The 17,325-nt window shown below is 42.5% G+C and overlaps 1 protein-coding gene across 1 annotated transcript; it reads left to right on the forward strand.

The window, feature by feature from the left end:
* The first annotated feature begins 10,574 nt into the window (after positions 1-10,574).
* Positions 10,575-16,309, forward strand: LOC120538203 (apelin receptor B-like). The gene is made up of 2 exons (XM_039767655.1): positions 10,575-10,815; positions 14,623-16,309. The coding sequence occupies exon 2, from the start codon at positions 14,847-14,849 to the stop codon at positions 16,188-16,190; it is 1,344 nt and encodes a 447-aa protein (XP_039623589.1). The 5' UTR covers positions 10,575-10,815; positions 14,623-14,846; the 3' UTR covers positions 16,191-16,309.
* Positions 16,310-17,325: the final 1,016 nt, after the last annotated feature.

Here is a 17,325-nt window from a genome sequence, read left to right on the forward strand (position 1 = left end):
TACACGACAAAGCAGTAATGGATATGGACGATGTGCGAAAAGCAGGTCTTAATAGATAGAATGCGTGACGTTTTTAGGCAAAGCGTGAAATGTCTGTGTTACTTTTATGCTTTCCTTAGGCATTATACAAAATGCCTTTCCGGGTTGCCTTTTGGCATTGCATAGAATGCCTAGGAAATGTTTGAAATTTTAATGGTTTCATACTTTGACGCCCCATTATATAGATTTCCCAGGCTTTCTATACTAATTTCACACATTAACGGATGATGGTAACATATACATTTGAGCCTGTCGCCTCCCCAGCGGGAAAAGTTGCGACTTTCTTTTTGGAGGGGGTGTATCGGCATAGTGATGATATTTTTTACCAAATACTGACAACAATACCAATCTCGACAGAATTCCCTCTATTTGTGTTCCAGTGTTGCTTTCAAAGCCCATATAGTTTCTATGCTCTTCTGCCTTAAGCAGCTTACTAACTACTAGAAATTCAAGGTATAGAGGTATTTTAATTTAAATCAAATGAGAGATATTATGACATACACTCTCACATAAAGCACTTTCTGAAAGGTTTTGAAGTTTTTCAGCTAAAATTATCATAGAAGGACACATTCTCCATTGTTGTCTAGTTTGGTTCAGGAATGGCACACTCTAAATCTAAATGACAGCGTGTCGTGGGGTCTGCTGAGAAAACAGTTGGCTGTGCTCTTCCATCTGTTGGACACCTGAATATACCTCGTGTCACATACATGTCAAAAGGATCACCACGGACTCAACTCACCCAGCCCATCACTTATTTCAAAAACTCCCCTGTGGTAAACGCTTCACGTCCATTCAAACTAACAGATGCCCCAATAGTTTCTTTCCGAGAGTCATAGTCCTCTCAAAGCAGTAACTTAGCCTGTCATCTTTGTGTATTCATGCCTTCTGTCATATACAGTACCTTATGAAGGTGTGTGTGTACAGTGTATGTTCATGTATGTGTGTTCACATGTATACACACTTTCACTTGCACATCATCATTTGCACATCTCCTTTATAATCATACTGTTCTGCAACTTTGTTTGAAGCTTTCCTTTTAAACTTATGCTATTTTTGTTATTTGTATGGGATATTATCTTCTGCTATAAGCACCTCCAAATCTACCAAGTCAAATTCCTGTGCATTAAATACTGGCGAATACAAGAGATTCCTATTCTGATTCTAAGATGGGTGACAGCTTGTGAAACGCTTTGGATCAGACAGAAAAGGCTTAAGCTGGGGACGTGACCGACACTTGTAAAAGTCAAAATGCCAGAGTGGTTCTTCACAGCCCTAAGGGAACCCTCTTCAGGTCCCAATAGAAGTATCCACATGATGGCACCAGAAAGATCCTGCATCTTGATCCATAGCGTGCTCCATAAATAACCACGGACAGATGACAAGAAATGTGCGGAATGTCAGAGTTCCTGATTTTAAATGGATTCTTGCTGCAGACAATCACACAGGCCGAGTGCAGGTGTTCTTCATCTTTCAGTATCCTGCTTGGTCGTTAATTGGTCACTAAGGATTTCTGTTTCATCCGTGTATTAGGACCTTTTCAACAACCAAAGGACAAATTTCATATGCCAAGAACCCTTGGCCAGAGTGAAGTCATTCTTTAACAAGCAGTAGTGGGACCACCCAGCTCAGTGAAGAGCCATTACAGAACTGCATATGTGAGAGGGAGACGACTGTTAGGGAGAGCGGATTGAAAAGCGTGTATGCGTGGGCGTCCCCCACAAGATGAAGTCACATTCATAGAGATCAACAGGACCAATAAGATAGAGGGGGCAGAATATTAGGATGAAATGAAACAGCAGGATGAGACAAAAAAACCCACATGACATCTAATTTCTTGATTTTAAAAGGCATTTTTTACTAAAAGCATTTCTTTTAGGGATACTATCTATCTATCTATCTATCTATCTATCTATCTATCTATCTATCTATCTATCTATCTATCTATCTATCTATCTATCTATCATATAGTGCCTTTCACATCTATCTATTATATAGTGCCTTTTATTTTTATCTATCTATCCATCTATCTATCTATCTATCTATCTATTATATAGTGCCTTTTATGTCTGTCTGTCTATTTATCTATCTATCTATCTATCTATCTATCTATCTATCTATCTATCTATCTATCTATCTATCTATCTATCTATCTATTATAGAATAAAACACTAAGGCCTGTGTGCCCAGTCCCTCAAAGCATTCTGATTGGTCACTTTGACTTTGGTGATGCGATCGAAAGAGGAAGTGTGAGTGTGAGACGCTCGAGGAGGAGTGAAGGCATAGGAGGCACACTATGAGAGTCGCCTTCAGATACGGCAAGTATAAAATTGGACAGGGGTTGAGAAAGGCACCTTGATAAAACGACAGAGTCTGAGAAGCGGGCTACACGAGAATGCACTTGAGAGATGGAGCGCTGCGGTTAGGAGAGGTTCAGACACATGCAAATAGTGAGGAAAGGTGCTGAAAGCACACGTAGGGCAAGAGATAGCAAACATGAGAGGTTCAGACGCGGATACAGATGCGTACAGATGCAGATGCGTAGTTCGCGTATACCTAAGAACGTCCCTGTTGGCATGTTAATAAAAGCAGGTTATACATTCAAGAGAAGAATGTTGGACCCGCGAAGCAGCAGCGCTAACAACTGCACTCATTTATTAACGGAAATTAAATTAGTTAGCTAACTACTCACTTACTAGCTCATAGACAGCTTCCTATTCGCGCAAGTTACCAAACGAAATTATATTTCACATATTGATTGCATGTGCAGTTTGCCCACTTCAATGCGGGAGCACTAATTTAATTCACTGGTAAACCTGGTACACTCGATCGCTTAGGATTCAACATGCATCTAAAGAGTTAAATTCAAATCGAGCCACTTTAATTCCCACCGTGTTCAGAAAAGAAATGTACCCATGTGAAAAAGCCAAATTTGAATATCCCAGTCAAATTATCTAGCAAACTTGGCACACTATGTCACCCGTCACACTGTACAAAACGAACTGCGATATTTAAGAGGCACAGCAGAGCGCTAATTGTGTTGCGGCCGTTTTTATTATCATGGTTTTGGCAAGTTGGATCCCTACGTTAAATTGCAGGTGATACTTGCTTAGCCCAAACGTGGGTACACTTGGTGTATTAATGGGCTGACTTAAACATTGGAGTCTGACCTGTGCTCTTATAGGAGTTTGCAAACTTTGCTCGAAAAAAAGGACTTGTATGCGCAATTGGCTGCGGTGGGCTGGTGCCCTGCCCGGGGTTTGTCTCCTGCCTTGCGCCCTGTGTTGGCTGGGATTGGCTCCAGCAGATCCAGTGGCCCAGTAGTTAGGATACAGCGGGTTGTTTAATGGATGGATGGATGCGCATTTGGCTGTCAAAATCTAACGTAACAGCAATCTCTCTTGTCGCAGAACTGAAAAATGAAAGTGAGCCAAAGGCATTTAACAATTTAAAGTGTGACTTCAATATTACAATCAGTCTAGTGCCGTTTATACGAAGAGAGATGTATGCCAGATTTACCACTGACTTTAACTATTATTTCCGCGTTGGTCTAAGAAAAATTCACATGCATTTAACAAAAAATATATCTTTTTTTCTTAGAGCACATATTAAATATCACAGTAAACTGTTATCACCGATAACGGGGCAAGTTAGTCCATGAATATCACCGCGCTACAAGAGATGGCAGTGACGTCAAACTGAAGCGCAATTTTACAATTTTTTAAAATCTCCCTTACATAAAGGAAAACATTTATTACAGATATTTTCAGGTACGTACGAGACAAGGGCTATCCCAATTTTTTTTTCACTGTGCGATTCAGAGCTTCCGTAGCTATCAGCTTGAAAATATTATAACTACTTTTTTTTATCACATCAGTTTTTAAAAGAAAGAGCGGAAGAAAACACTTCATAACAATCGCAGAGCCTCGAAGAGATTCCTGATGGAGCCCAGTTCAAGGTTGGCGTCCCGCTGTCTTCTCGCTCGGGGTGCTTGAGAAACGTGCCAGAGACAAATGGGCTTTTTTTATTTTTTGTAATGCGTGTATTTATTTTGGGGAACGGGATGTTGAAGCATGGGTGCTAACTGCGCACTGCAGGCTGCTTTGAAATGTAATTACAGCTGTCGGGACGGGGGAATGCCAGTCTGCCATCGCAGGGACCTGTGGATTTGGATCTGTTTGATGTCCTGCTGCCGTCTCATCTCCTTGATCAGCACGCACTTTGCAGCCCTTCGCCGTCTCGCTTTAATTGAATTGTAATCTTCACTTCAATTAAAGGAGTTTGAAAAGGAGGACAAGTTTTTGATTAGGAATTCGTGCAGCGCGCATGGCGGGGTGGGCGAGAGATAAAGACAACTACACGAGCGGACGAGAGGAGTGCCTTTTAATCTGTTGTCATAATGGGGGGCACTAATGATGACAATACATCAAGCACAATTGGTCAGCAAATGTGTGTTTTGTCTTTTATTTATTATTTATTTGAGAAATTTACAATATAATTACATGTTAAATAGACAGATGAAGGCACTATGTAACATATCGACAGAGTGAAATGCACCGTATGACAGATAGATAGATAGACATGAAAGGCACTATATAATAGATAGATAGATATGAAAGGCACTATATAATAGATAGATGATAGATAGATATGAAAGGCACTATATAATAGATAGATAGATAGATATGAAAGGCACTATATAATAGATAGGTAGATAGTAAAAAGTAAAAAGTATGTGAACCCCTAGGCATTCTCTATATTTATGTCTAATTCCCATATAAAACATGGTTGCATCTTCATGTCAGTCACAATAATGAACAAACACAACCTCCTATAACCAAAGATACACAGATTTTCAGAGAATTGTTAACCATATTGAATAAGTCTATCAAACTGTGAAACTGAAGGTTGGAAAAAGTAAGTGAACCCTAAGCTAATTACTTTTTAAAAATCTCATTGCAGTCCGAATGTAGCACACCAGGAGTCCATTTAATAAGACGAGTTCAGAGTTGCGGCCCTGAATGACTTTGATTGATCAAAAACATGATACAGTTTGAGTTTGCGATTTTGACAAGAAGCATATCCAGATGGGAATCACGCCTCACACAAAAGAGCTGCCTGAAGAGCTACGATCGAGAATTGTTCATCTCCATAAGGCTGGAAAGGGTTACAAAGTCATCTCAAAGATCTGAGATATTCATCAGTCTACTGTTAGGCAAGTTGTCTATAAATGGAGACAATCTGGTATTGTGGCTACTCTGCCTAGAAGTGGGTGCCCTGCCAAGATGACCTGAAGAGCACAACGCAAAGTCAGCAATGAGGTAAAGAAGAACCCTAGAGTGACAGCAAAGGACTTGAAGAAGTCATCAGAACTGGCTATCATCTCTCTTCACAAGTCAACTATACACAAAACATTGAACAAGAAAGGAGTCCATGGCAGAACACCAAGAAGGAAGCTACTGCTATTAAAAAAGAACATCGCTAAATGCCTGCAGTTTGCGAAGAGCACTTGGACACTCCACAACAGTACTGGCAAAGTGTTTTTTAGAGTGATGAAACCAAAATTGAACTATTTGGGAGGAACAAGCAGAACTTAATTTGGCATAAAAAGGGCACTGCATATCAACATCAAAACATCATCCCTACAGTATGGTGGAGGGAACATCATGATATGGGCCTGCTTTGCTGCATCAGCGCCTGGACAGCTTGCCATCATTGAGGAGAAAACGAATTCACAAGTTTATCAACAAATTCTCCAGGATAATGTGAGGGCGTCTGTCCATCAACTTAAGCTCAGAAGAGGCTGGGTGATGCAACAGGACAATGAGCCCCAACATCGCAGAAAATCCACAGCACAATGGCTTCAGAAGAACAAACTCGGCCTTTTGGAGCGGCCCAGTCAGAGCCCAGATCTCAATCCTCTATCCTGAATGACTTGAAGACAACCAAACAATATGGAAGAGTTTAGGCAGCTCTACAGGCAAGAATGTGCAGGTCTGATCTGCAGTTACAGGAAGCGCCTGGTTGAGGTCATTGCTGCCAAAGGAGGGTCAGCCGGTTATTCAGTCCCAAGGTTCACTTTCTTTTTCCACTACCACTGTGAACGTTGAATGCGTTTGTAAAATAAAGACATGAAAGAGTAGAATTTTTTGTGTGTCATTGGCAAGATCAGATCACTTTATATGATTAGATGATTATATTAATTCATGCAGTAAACCAGATCATTCCAAAGGGTTCACATACTTTTTATTTTAACTTTGACTGTAGATATATAGATAAGAAAGGCACTATATAATAGATAAACGTCAGATGTGCAATAGACAGATACAAAAATGACTATTTTCCAGCTAACAATACTCAGTCCAGGTTTGGTTCCTTTCGGGATATACGAAGTAACGTTAACTTGATATTCTCAGTTTGAAGTTCCAGGTCTCCAAAACGAGAATAATAATGTAACCGAAACCTTTGCAACGTTTTGTTCGCAAGTGTTCTTTCAATCCCCGCAAAATGCCCACATTTTCAATTAAAAACGAACTCTCAAAATACAGTAAAAGTCCGAAATGGTGTAGAATATAGAATAGACACCAATGTATAGAATGCGTCTTGTGAATTAATTCACGGCCTTTATGTTTTGTTTTTTTTTTAACATTGTTAATTATTTTTAATAATAAATGATGTACAGCATTGTCAAGTCTCCTGCGTATACGTAAAAGAAACAGAAATCCGTTTTTTTATTAAGGCGAATACTAAATTTGTATTTCGCTAGTATACGTAAAAGAAACAGAAATCCGATTTTTTATTAAGGCGAATACTAAATTTGTATTTCGCTACTCATATGTTGCCTTTTTAATTAATGCAAGACCTTTCCAACGAATTATGAAAGACCCCTATTTGTGCATCCCGACTCTACAGCCTCGTATTGCAAATGACAGGTTTACACTTCAAAATAAAAGTCTCCCAGCAATAACAAAGCAGCAGGGCAAACCAAGGAACCCCATTAGAAAGCCGATGCTAGGACCCAACAAGAGGATTCTTGTGATACTGACAGCGAAGCCACTCATAAACACGCCAACAGTTGCACTATAATAAAAAAGTAAATGATTGTGTTTTCTTCCAGCGTATTTCTCACATGAGAAGACAGAAATGAGAGACAAACGTATATTTAAAACAGTACTCCAAACATACATTTTCCAAGGATGCTTATCTTGAGAAAGGTTGCACGGTCGCAGGTCAGCTGGAGCTTATCCCAGCAAGCAACGGGTGCAAAACACGAATAACACTAATAACGTAGTGCCAGCCCCTCGCAGGACATACACAAACAAATGTAGCATCTATGATCTGCCTCACTTGCTTGTATTTTGACTGTGGGAGGAAAACCAACGAACACACGGAGAGAACCTGGAGCTTCAAGCCATAGAACAATCATTTTCATTTAAAACAGGAAAAAATTCTTGAAGTATATCATTGCCAGTGGAAATGCCAAGATGAATAGATAGATGTAATTTTATTTGTCCCCAGGGGGAGCAGTAAAGCTGAGAGAAAGAAATTGTTCGAGCATGTGGTGATTTTTGAAAGGATGCTAACTTAGTCACTTGACTCATGGTACAAGTTAAGGAATTGAGTATTGAAATTGAATTGAGGGTGGCACGGTGGCGCAGTGAGTAGCGCTGCTGCCTTGCAGTTAGTTAGTTAGATAGATAGATAGATAGATAGATAGATAGATAGATAGATAGATAGATAGATAGATAGATAGATAGATACTTTATTAATCCCAAGGGGAAATTCACATACTCCAACCGCAGCATACTGATAAAAAACTATATTAAATTAAAGAGTTTTAAAAATGCAGGTTAAACAGACAAACTTTTTAAAAGTGTTTAGTGTGGGAGAGGAACAATCTCCTCTGTTCGCTTCCCCGGTCCTCCCAGTGTGCAGTTTGCATGTTCTCCCCGTGTCTGCGTGGGTTTCCTCCCACAGTCCAAAGACAAGCAGGTATGGTGGATTAGCGATTCTAAATTGTCCCTTGTGTGTACTTGGTGGGTGTGTGTGTGTCCTGCGGTGGGCTGGCGCCCTGCCCTGGGTTTGTTTCCTGCCTTGCGCCCTGTGTTGGCTGGGGTTGGATCCAGCAGACCCCGTAACCCTGTAGTTAGGATATAGGAGGTTAGACGATGGATAACAAAGTGAATCGATCAATGCAGCTTATTTACCCGGTCTTAATTAACAGTTCCATCTTCCGGCCAAAAACACACGCGCGGGGGCGTGTCTCCAAATCTGACGTCATTTTCGCGGAGCAACACGGACACCTCAAGTATAAACTAAGCGGGTCACTTACTACTATTTATCTAACAGGTATGATCACAAATTAAACAAAATGTGGGCGAACGTGGTAGTCATGCAGTGCCTTGGGATTTTGTTCACTATACGGAAAGGCGCTATACACAGTTTAAGCTCTTCCGCCCGGTCGTTCGCACGTTCTACTTTTCCCCAGAGAGTTCCTGCCTTACACCAAGTGCTGCCGGCATAAGCTCCTCGACGGTGTTTTGATTTAAGTGGCTTTGAGAAAGTTAGGTTATGCTTTATGTATGTATGTATGTATGTATGTATGTATGTATGTATGTATGTATGTATGTATTTATTTATTGTTTCCTTTAGGATATGTATTAAGATTATGTACTCAAAGTCACTTCCTCAAGTTCACAGATGGACTCGACCAGCCATTGTTTTGGTCTGATAAGAAATCGCTTGTTTTTGATGGATAAAAAACTATCAGATAAAATGAACAAGCGCTTTACTAGTTCAATCACGTCCCATCTGCAGCACCGGCTGATAAATAACAGCTCTGTAAAGGCGCAATACTGCATGGCTCGTGTGGTTCCATTCCTTGACTCGGAGCTACAGTATTTCATTCTGGGATGAGTCCTCTGTGTATGAAATGGGTTCTTTCAGCTTTGAGAAGACTCCTAATTTGCGGGCACAATAGAAATCGTTAATGTCTAGGGTACAGCAGGCTCGCAGATCATGAAAACCTGAACTTATCCGATGTGCTTGTCGCCGTCGTCATGAGGTTAATAACGCGGCTATTTCACTTAATGCTTTGCGATGTGAGGCAAAGAAAACTGAGTACTCGGTGACGACATAATACATGACTATATCCTCCCAAATGTTTAATTATCTAAGTCTCCGTTATTTATTTATTTATTTGCCAACAGAAAATCCAGTGGTAGAACAAGTCCAGGATTACGGCGCAGTCCCGCCTATACAGTAAACATAAAACAAACAATTAACGTAAATAACATGCATACTGCGCACTACAGGCTGTTGACTGTCAAACGTTCTCTGGCAGTCCTCATTCATCCGGCTCTGCTGGATCTGCAACGACACACGACGACTTATCTCGCGTCGTTTTCCTTAAGGCAGCAAAAGTGCTCGGCCTCCCATCTTATCTCTGAGCCCGACAACTTAATCTGTTTTCTTACACCTTCTTTGCATTCCGAGCAAACATGAAGTTTGCATTTAATTTGTTTGTCCTGCATCAGCCCCCAAAACCTTATGGCACCCCTTTTCATTAAAATGCTAATGGTCGGAGCTGCTCTGGGATTTCATAGCGCCATACGTCGAGATGCTGAAGTCGGCGACGCCATGGCCGAGGAGTATTTTTAGCTTGAAGGGGAAATCCTGCGCGTCCACCTCCTTGACATGTTGGCAGCGCGAATAATTAGTGTGTCTGTAAAGAAACAGCAATCAATACACTATATATAGTAGAACGCTATGAAAGGCACTATATACACACAAACACGAAATGCGCTACATATAAAAATATATATCAAAGGCACTATATATAGATATATGGAGAAATAGAACGATATGAAAGGCAGTATACATATTAAATAGATAGATGTAAAGGTCCTTAGATAGAAAGATATGACAGGTACTATATATGATAGACATGAAAGGCACTATATAAATTATATGAAAGGCACTACTTAGAAAGGTATAAAAGGCACTATATATTAGATAGATAGATAGATAGATAGATAGATAGATAGATAGATAGATAGATAGATAGATAGATAGATAGATAGATAGAAAAGTACGAAAGGTACTACATATGATTGATAGACATGAAAGGTGCCATATATATTAAATAAATAGATATGAAATACTCTAATTAGAAAGATATGCAAGACCCTACATATGAGAGATAGATAGACGGGTATGAATTGCACTATATGTTAAATAAATATGAAAAGCACTATATTTGCTAGTTACGAAAACTTCCCAACCTACTGTTTCACTCGGCTCCAGCCTGCAGGCAGTAAACGCTCCGTTAACACCGAGCGCACGTCCGTTACACCGCTGCACCCCTAGAGAACTACGACGACTTCAACCGCAGGTCCGCAGTTCCGAATCGCCCGCCCGGCCGGCCGCATGTGGGGGTCTCCAAGTCTCACGGAGGTGCGGGATACTGGTGGTGGGGGTTGGGGGAGCAGAGGGAAGTGCTCAATGTCGAGGGGCGGACCCTTTCCCAGTACTTGTAGAAAGAGGGACAACGAGACTCGATCACAGGCGACGACAGCAACATCCCATCACGGTCAGACAAGTAAATCAGAGAGAAGGCGGCTGGACTACGGGAAACGGTGATACAGCATAAGGGAAACGTCATCCGAGCGGCTAATGAGCCATTTGTTTAAAAGAAAAGGGGGATCAATCACATCAGTTTTAGAAGGATACGACGTACTATCGAAAGATCTTGCGGATTTCAAAAGAATCAGGCAAAAGGTAAGCGGTTTGTGACATTCGTGTTTCTTGTACTGTGGTTCGATTGTTAAAGTTCATCGTCCGCAACATCGTCAGCACTATAAAGAATTTTGATGTAGCTTGAAAATTTGTCATTTTGCTAACTTTTTCAGAAGTCCTTTTTTTACATGTTATGGTTTTCTTTTTATCATACGGGTCTTAATGTTTCGTTAAACTGTATAAATATTATAACACATCCCGCTTTCCCTTTCAACCGATCTGCTGAAGTTATTAGCATCCGCACCTTATACTGATGTACAGAAAGAAGCAGCTTCACGTTTCTAAAGTGAGGATCACGAGAATATGGGGATGAATCTTATTAATTTTAGTTAGCTTTAACCCGGATTCGTCACTTCAGTTAAACTGGATATTCCTTCACATACATAGGACAGGAAAAATCTTTGTATCTAAACAGGAAAAAAACCCAATGAGTCAACCGAGGCGGGGGGCGAGCGCGACCTCCTAAGCCGCTCCTGAGCTCCCAATCAGTGCGTTTATGACGTTATAGAAGAACGAATTTCAACCAGCGTGCCTCAAGATTTTTTAAAACAAATGAGTTAAAGACTGGGTGTGCAAAAGAATATATATATATATATATATATATATATATATATATATATATATATATATATATATATATATATATATATATATATATATATATTTTTTTTTTTCATGCATTTATAGCTAGTCTACATGTCTCAACTTCTTAAAAATGTATATACTAAAAACTATTCCGTACAATCCATCCATCATCCAACCCACTATATCCTAACTACAGGGTCACGGTGGTCTGCTGGAGCCAATCCCAGCCAACACAGGGCGCAAGGCAGGAAACACACCCCGGGCACGGTGCCACCGTAAATTTGTAAAATGTATGGGGGTTCTCGTTAACCCTAAAATCCATGTAAATTAAGAATTTACAGCTAATAGTTTATAATGAATTTCATATACTTGTAGACCTTATTAGATAGATAGATACCTCATTTCGAGTATTACTTGTGTTAGGGGTTAATATAAGGACTGTTGATAATAAGGTGATAGAAAGTATGATTTTAGGATTCAGAATAGATTGTTGATATTATATTAGGGAAATTTAATAGCATTATGTCTATATTGAAAATTGCGGTATAACTTAGATTTAATGCTCTCCTATGCAGTGAACCCGTGCAGTTGTACCCATGTGGTATAATTCCTCCAGTAACCCACCAAGCACAATTTAGGATCGCCAATGCACCTAACCGGCATGTCTTTGGACTGTGGGAGGAAACCGGAGTACTCGGAAAAAACCCACGCAGACACGGGGAGAACATGCAAACTGCACCCAGGGAGAAAGAAGCGAACCCAGGTCTCCTAACTGTGAGGAAGCAGCGCTACCCACTGCACCACAGTGCCGCCCATTCCGTACAATCAATTTATATAACAATTTACTTTAATAATGTACACGTTATGTTTGTATTGCGTGCGCACCTTGCTGTGTAATTATTCTTATTCCTATTTATCCCCCACGCATACACACGCATACAGGCACCTGATACACTTTACTACTCTACACTAAGTCCTTGAGCGACGTGCCGTACTGAAGCGTATTGAGGCCACAGGGAAGAAAATAATAAATAAATAAATGGGACACAGTGTATAAAAAGGTCTATTTCGAGACTAAAGTTGAAATTTCAATTCCTAGAAATATTGTTTCATCATTGTTTTCTCCACAGAGAGATACTAGCCTCAAAAATAACTGAAAAAGCAGGGCGACACACTCGAGATCGTTCGCAGCGCTGTTCTTGTTACGGCGCACACAGATCATCGTCCTTATCTCGGCGGTCGAGTTCTATCGAGATTTTATAAATTAGAAGAGGAAGCTCGAATTCTTTTTACAACTCAACCATCTGAGTTAGCTTTTTCTCAGCGATTATCTTCGGTGCAATAAGTTTGCATTTCTTGCTGATTTGTTTCAATCTTTTAAGAAAAACATGCAATGAAATCATAAAAATGTTCTTAACTTTCCCGACAAAATGAATGCAGTAGAGGGTTCCATGCAGCCAACCTGCCTGTGCTGAACGCTAGTCCATAATGGGAGCACTTTAGAGACACCAGTTAACCTAACCACCAAGTATAGAGAGGAGGTCCAGCTGCAGACCGCCACAGCTCCGCGATCCGCCGGGCATCCAATTGGATTGCAGGTTTTTGTCACTTGGTTGCCTTCACTTGAGACATGACCCTCATTTTAATCGGAGTGTAAGCTGATGTTATCAGTGACATGTATAATATAAAGTGGAGCTCTGGAGGTCCGCAGTTAGAGTCAACTGAAGTATTTAGGGATGTGGGTGCAAAAACCGGAAGGTAAACTAGCGTAGATATGGAACAAAAAAAAAAAAACGTGCAAACTACCCACACACAGCGAGCTCGGGACCAGAGAACTGCAGCTCTGTAGACACAACTCCCTCCATGCTACCCTGAAAGTGCATAACTTCAAAAAATGAATATGACGCTAAAAAGAATTTGCCAAACAATTAATCAACCTGTTAACTAAGTGACTGATCGAGTGATTGAAAAATAAATCAGACGGCTGTCACCTCCATCCCTCCTGCCGAGCCACTCGAACCTCCTAACGTATTTGAGCTTCAGTTATACAAACTGTGCAGACATATTTGCGTCTGGGTCTATTCAGTAGAAACACGCTATACAGAATAATAATAATAATAATAATAATAATAATAATAATAATAATGCTCCCTGTGTTGGCTGGGATTGGCTCCAGCAGACCCCGTGACCCTGTAGTTAGGATATAGTGGGTTGGATAATGAATGGATTAATAATAATAATAATAATAATAATAATACCAAACAGATCCTGGGTAACATCAAGAATTACGATCACACTACTTGAAACATGTCATATCCTAAGAAAGGTACCATCCATTAAATAGAATTCTACATCATTCTAACGCCAGGCCCAAAGAATGGACCCAGTTATTATGTTGTATTACTGATTAACTCAAAAAGAATAATAATAGGGTGGCACGGTGGCACAGTGGGTAGCACTGCTGTCTCACAGTTAGGAGACCCAGATTCTCCCCGTATCTGTGTGGGTTTCCTCTGGATGCTCCAGTTTCCTCCCACAGTCCAAAGACATGCAGGTTCGGTGCATTGGCGATTCTAAATTGTCCCTAGTGTGTGTGTGTGTGCCCTGCGGTGGGCTGGCACCCTGCCCGGGGTTTGTTTCCTTCCTTGTGCCCTGTGTAGGCTGGGATTAGCTCCAGCAGACCCCGTGACCCTGTAGTTAGGATATAGCGGGTTGGATAATGTATGGATGGATGGAATAATAATAAGTTTTATTTATATAGCGCCTTACCCATGCTCAAGTGTGTTTGCTTAATCCGTTACGTGCTGACTGACTGAATGTTGCGTTAGTTTGTCACAAAGGTGACAGGGCAGCAACATCGGTGAATATCATACTGCTCCTCTCCTGGCATTTCGAGACCCTCTTAACTCAGTGAACGCTGTGTAGACTGGCGAGTACCTCGGTGTCACTTGGGTGGAAGTCAGTCAACAACCCTGGAGGGGACGCCACAAGTTGTTGAGTGACGATTAAAACAATTATTTTTTATTTAAGGATGGTTTATCTGCTGGATGATATTAAACAATTAGAAATTAGAGATAGTAACGTGTAGATCAGGGGTCCGGATGACCCTGACCACCCACCCTCCTATGGTATTTTAAAATGTTTGCATGGTGAAGGTTTTTGATCGAGTGACTTGATCTCACATTTGGACCCTTGTCATTTTAGGCAGTGATGAAGAGCTTGGAAAGAATCGTCAAGCCATGAAGGCTGGGGACGTCAGGAAGAGAGAGAAGAGACAAGGGTGGAAATCAGAGATGTCCTGAGGAGGAGAACGAGCGAGAATTAAAACCTCTTCGGTGATCACTTTGATCGAGTGGAGAAAAAATAAAACAAAAATAAAAGAAAGAAAACCACCAGGCAACAAACAGAGAAACATTCCAGGTGCCAGCATGGGATCCCACTCTGCTGCGGCTGCTCTCTTGGTTACTCCTAATATTTCGGACTTCTTTTCTGCCCTGAGCAGTCTCGAGACCCCCATTCTGGAGGATTACGTGGAGTGTGACTACAAAGACTGGGCCCCGACTCTGGCCATCATTCCCACCGTCTACATTCTGGTGTTCATCGTTGGCTCCCTGGGGAATGGCCTGGTCCTGAAGGTGTACCTGCAGTGGCCTTGGACTTCCAGTAAACTGCTCCACAACCAAAGGCACAGCAAAGCTGGCAACAGGGGGCTGACGGACATGTTCATTGCCAGTTTGGCCCTAGCAGACTTGGCTTTTGTCTTTACCCTTCCTCTGTGGGCTGCCTACACCTCACTGGGCTATAACTGGCCATTTGGCACAACGCTCTGCAAGCTGAGCAGCTACCTGGTGGTGATCAACATGTACGCCAGCGTCTTCTCCCTCACCTGCCTAAGCGTGGAGCGGTACTTTGCCATTGTGCGTTCGCTCTCTTTCCCCTGGAGAATGCGAGAAGGCCGATCCTGGCTCCAGTTGGTGCCAGTCTTAACAATATGGGGGCTGGCTGCCATTCTGGGGCTGCCGGCGTTAATCTTTCGCACTGCCAAGCTCCGACTTTCTGAGGAACACGACCTGGAGGAGCTGGAGGTTGCCCTTGACCAGAGGGAAGGCTCCATGTCCTGTGAGATGGACTACTCTTTACTGTCCCCGGACGCGGACGAACTGGCCTGGAACGTGGCCCTGGGCCTTAAGTCGACTCTGCTCGGCTTCGTCTTGCCATTGGTGGTCATGATGCTTTGCTACTGGTCAGTCGGCCGGGCCGTTTTCAGACACTTTGGTCGCAGGAACCTGGCAATGAGGTCTGGCCGAGCAGGGGACACATCCCTGGAAATCCGAAGGCAGCAGCGTCGGCTCTTGTCCATTATCATCACTCTGGTGTGCGCCTTCCTGACCTGCTGGCTGCCCTATCACCTCAACAAGACCTTGTCCATCCTCACTGACCTGGGCCTCATCCCCTACAGCTGTAGCTTCGACCGCTTCCTAGTGCTGGCTCACCCCTATGCCACCTGCTTGGCATATGTCAACAGCTGCCTTAACCCCCTCCTCTACGCCTATTTTGACCCCTCATTCCGGAGGCGCTGCGCCGCTTTGCTGGCTTGCAAGTGGACCACCGCGTTCACCAGCAGAATTGCCCACTTTAGGTCAAAAATGAACGAGGGGGCGGCCGACTTTAGCAATGCCAGTGAAAAAGATGGCAAGAGCCACCAGCACTGTGGGGACTCATATCTCTCGGAAGGTTCGCCACCTTCAGGGGACACTGATAATTCAGAGTGACTGTAAGACCACCTGGGTGTATCCCAATGTTATATGGTGTCTTGTACTGTGCTGGAGTGATGTGTTTTATGTTAATTGAATATAAAGTTATAAAATAAATTACACAACCCTTTAAGATTGCAAATTTGTGTATCATTGTGAGGAACAATTTACAGCTGGCTTGTCTGCACGTGGCTGCAGTTCACAGACGAGCGCGAATGAGTCCCCCGCAGCAGAGCTGCTGACTGCTGCAGCCTGGGAGACAGCAACTCAATAAATGATTAAAGAAACTGCAAAGACCTCCAGTGTGAATTTCCTTCTCGAAGCAAATCAATGGACGCCTCCGCGTTCGCACCCCCCGCGCTGTAAAAGTGCTTGCAAATGCTGTTTACCCAAAAACAAGCCATGCAGACGGTGAAAGGCTCCCACCGCAGGCCCTGACACCTTCTTACGGCTTCCTCTTTCATCCCGTAGCCCGCAACAGCCATTAACAAGTAGAGCTGGTGGGCCGTGCTGAAAGGGTTAAGGGGGTGCGGACCAAACAGCAGCTGGGCGAGGCTGCTGCTGCTGCTCAAAAAAACGAAAGCGGATCTCATTTCATAAACAGAGTGTCACAAAAAAGTCGCCCCCACAGAGAGGTCGAGACCCCCACCCACTCCCAAGGTGGTGCGGCCTCCTTTCGCTCTCTTTTATGCGAGGCGAGCACACTGTACAGCCGTACACTCTGTTGGTGCCAAACGAGCCTCTTCAGGGGGATGCCATGGGGGAAACCACAGGAAAGTTCTAGAAAGAACCGTTATTTAGTCGGATCCGTACACAGGGTCCACAAATAACCACGAGGATGATGATAACGGAAACCGAATGGGTTTTAAAAAGGACAGTCACTGCCAACAGCACCACAGGCCTGCTACGCACATCTGGATCTTTATCACGGCCTAAAGAGCAAGTTTCATATGCAAAAGAGCCCTTATTTTAGTAATGTAGCCCATCTACGTACCCCCCAACCCACCCCAACACCCTGCCTATGACTAAGAGATATGGTGGTCTGGTGTGGCTTTGCTCAAGTAACAGTAGCTCTCCCAGTTGGCAATGGACAGGGAGATTCATTTAGAAGTCTTCTGGAAATCGTCTGAGGTGGTCCAAAGTGGATTAAGAG

This window comes from Polypterus senegalus, chromosome 10 (genome assembly GCF_016835505.1).
Source record: "Polypterus senegalus isolate Bchr_013 chromosome 10, ASM1683550v1, whole genome shotgun sequence".
NCBI lineage: Eukaryota > Metazoa > Chordata > Cladistia > Polypteriformes > Polypteridae > Polypterus > Polypterus senegalus.

Bases quoted from the DNA above. Each gene is read 5' to 3' on its own strand.
- LOC120538203 (XM_039767655.1), top strand. From the start codon at position 14,847: ATGGGATCCCACTCTGCTGCGGCTGCTCTCTTGGTTACTCCTAATATT.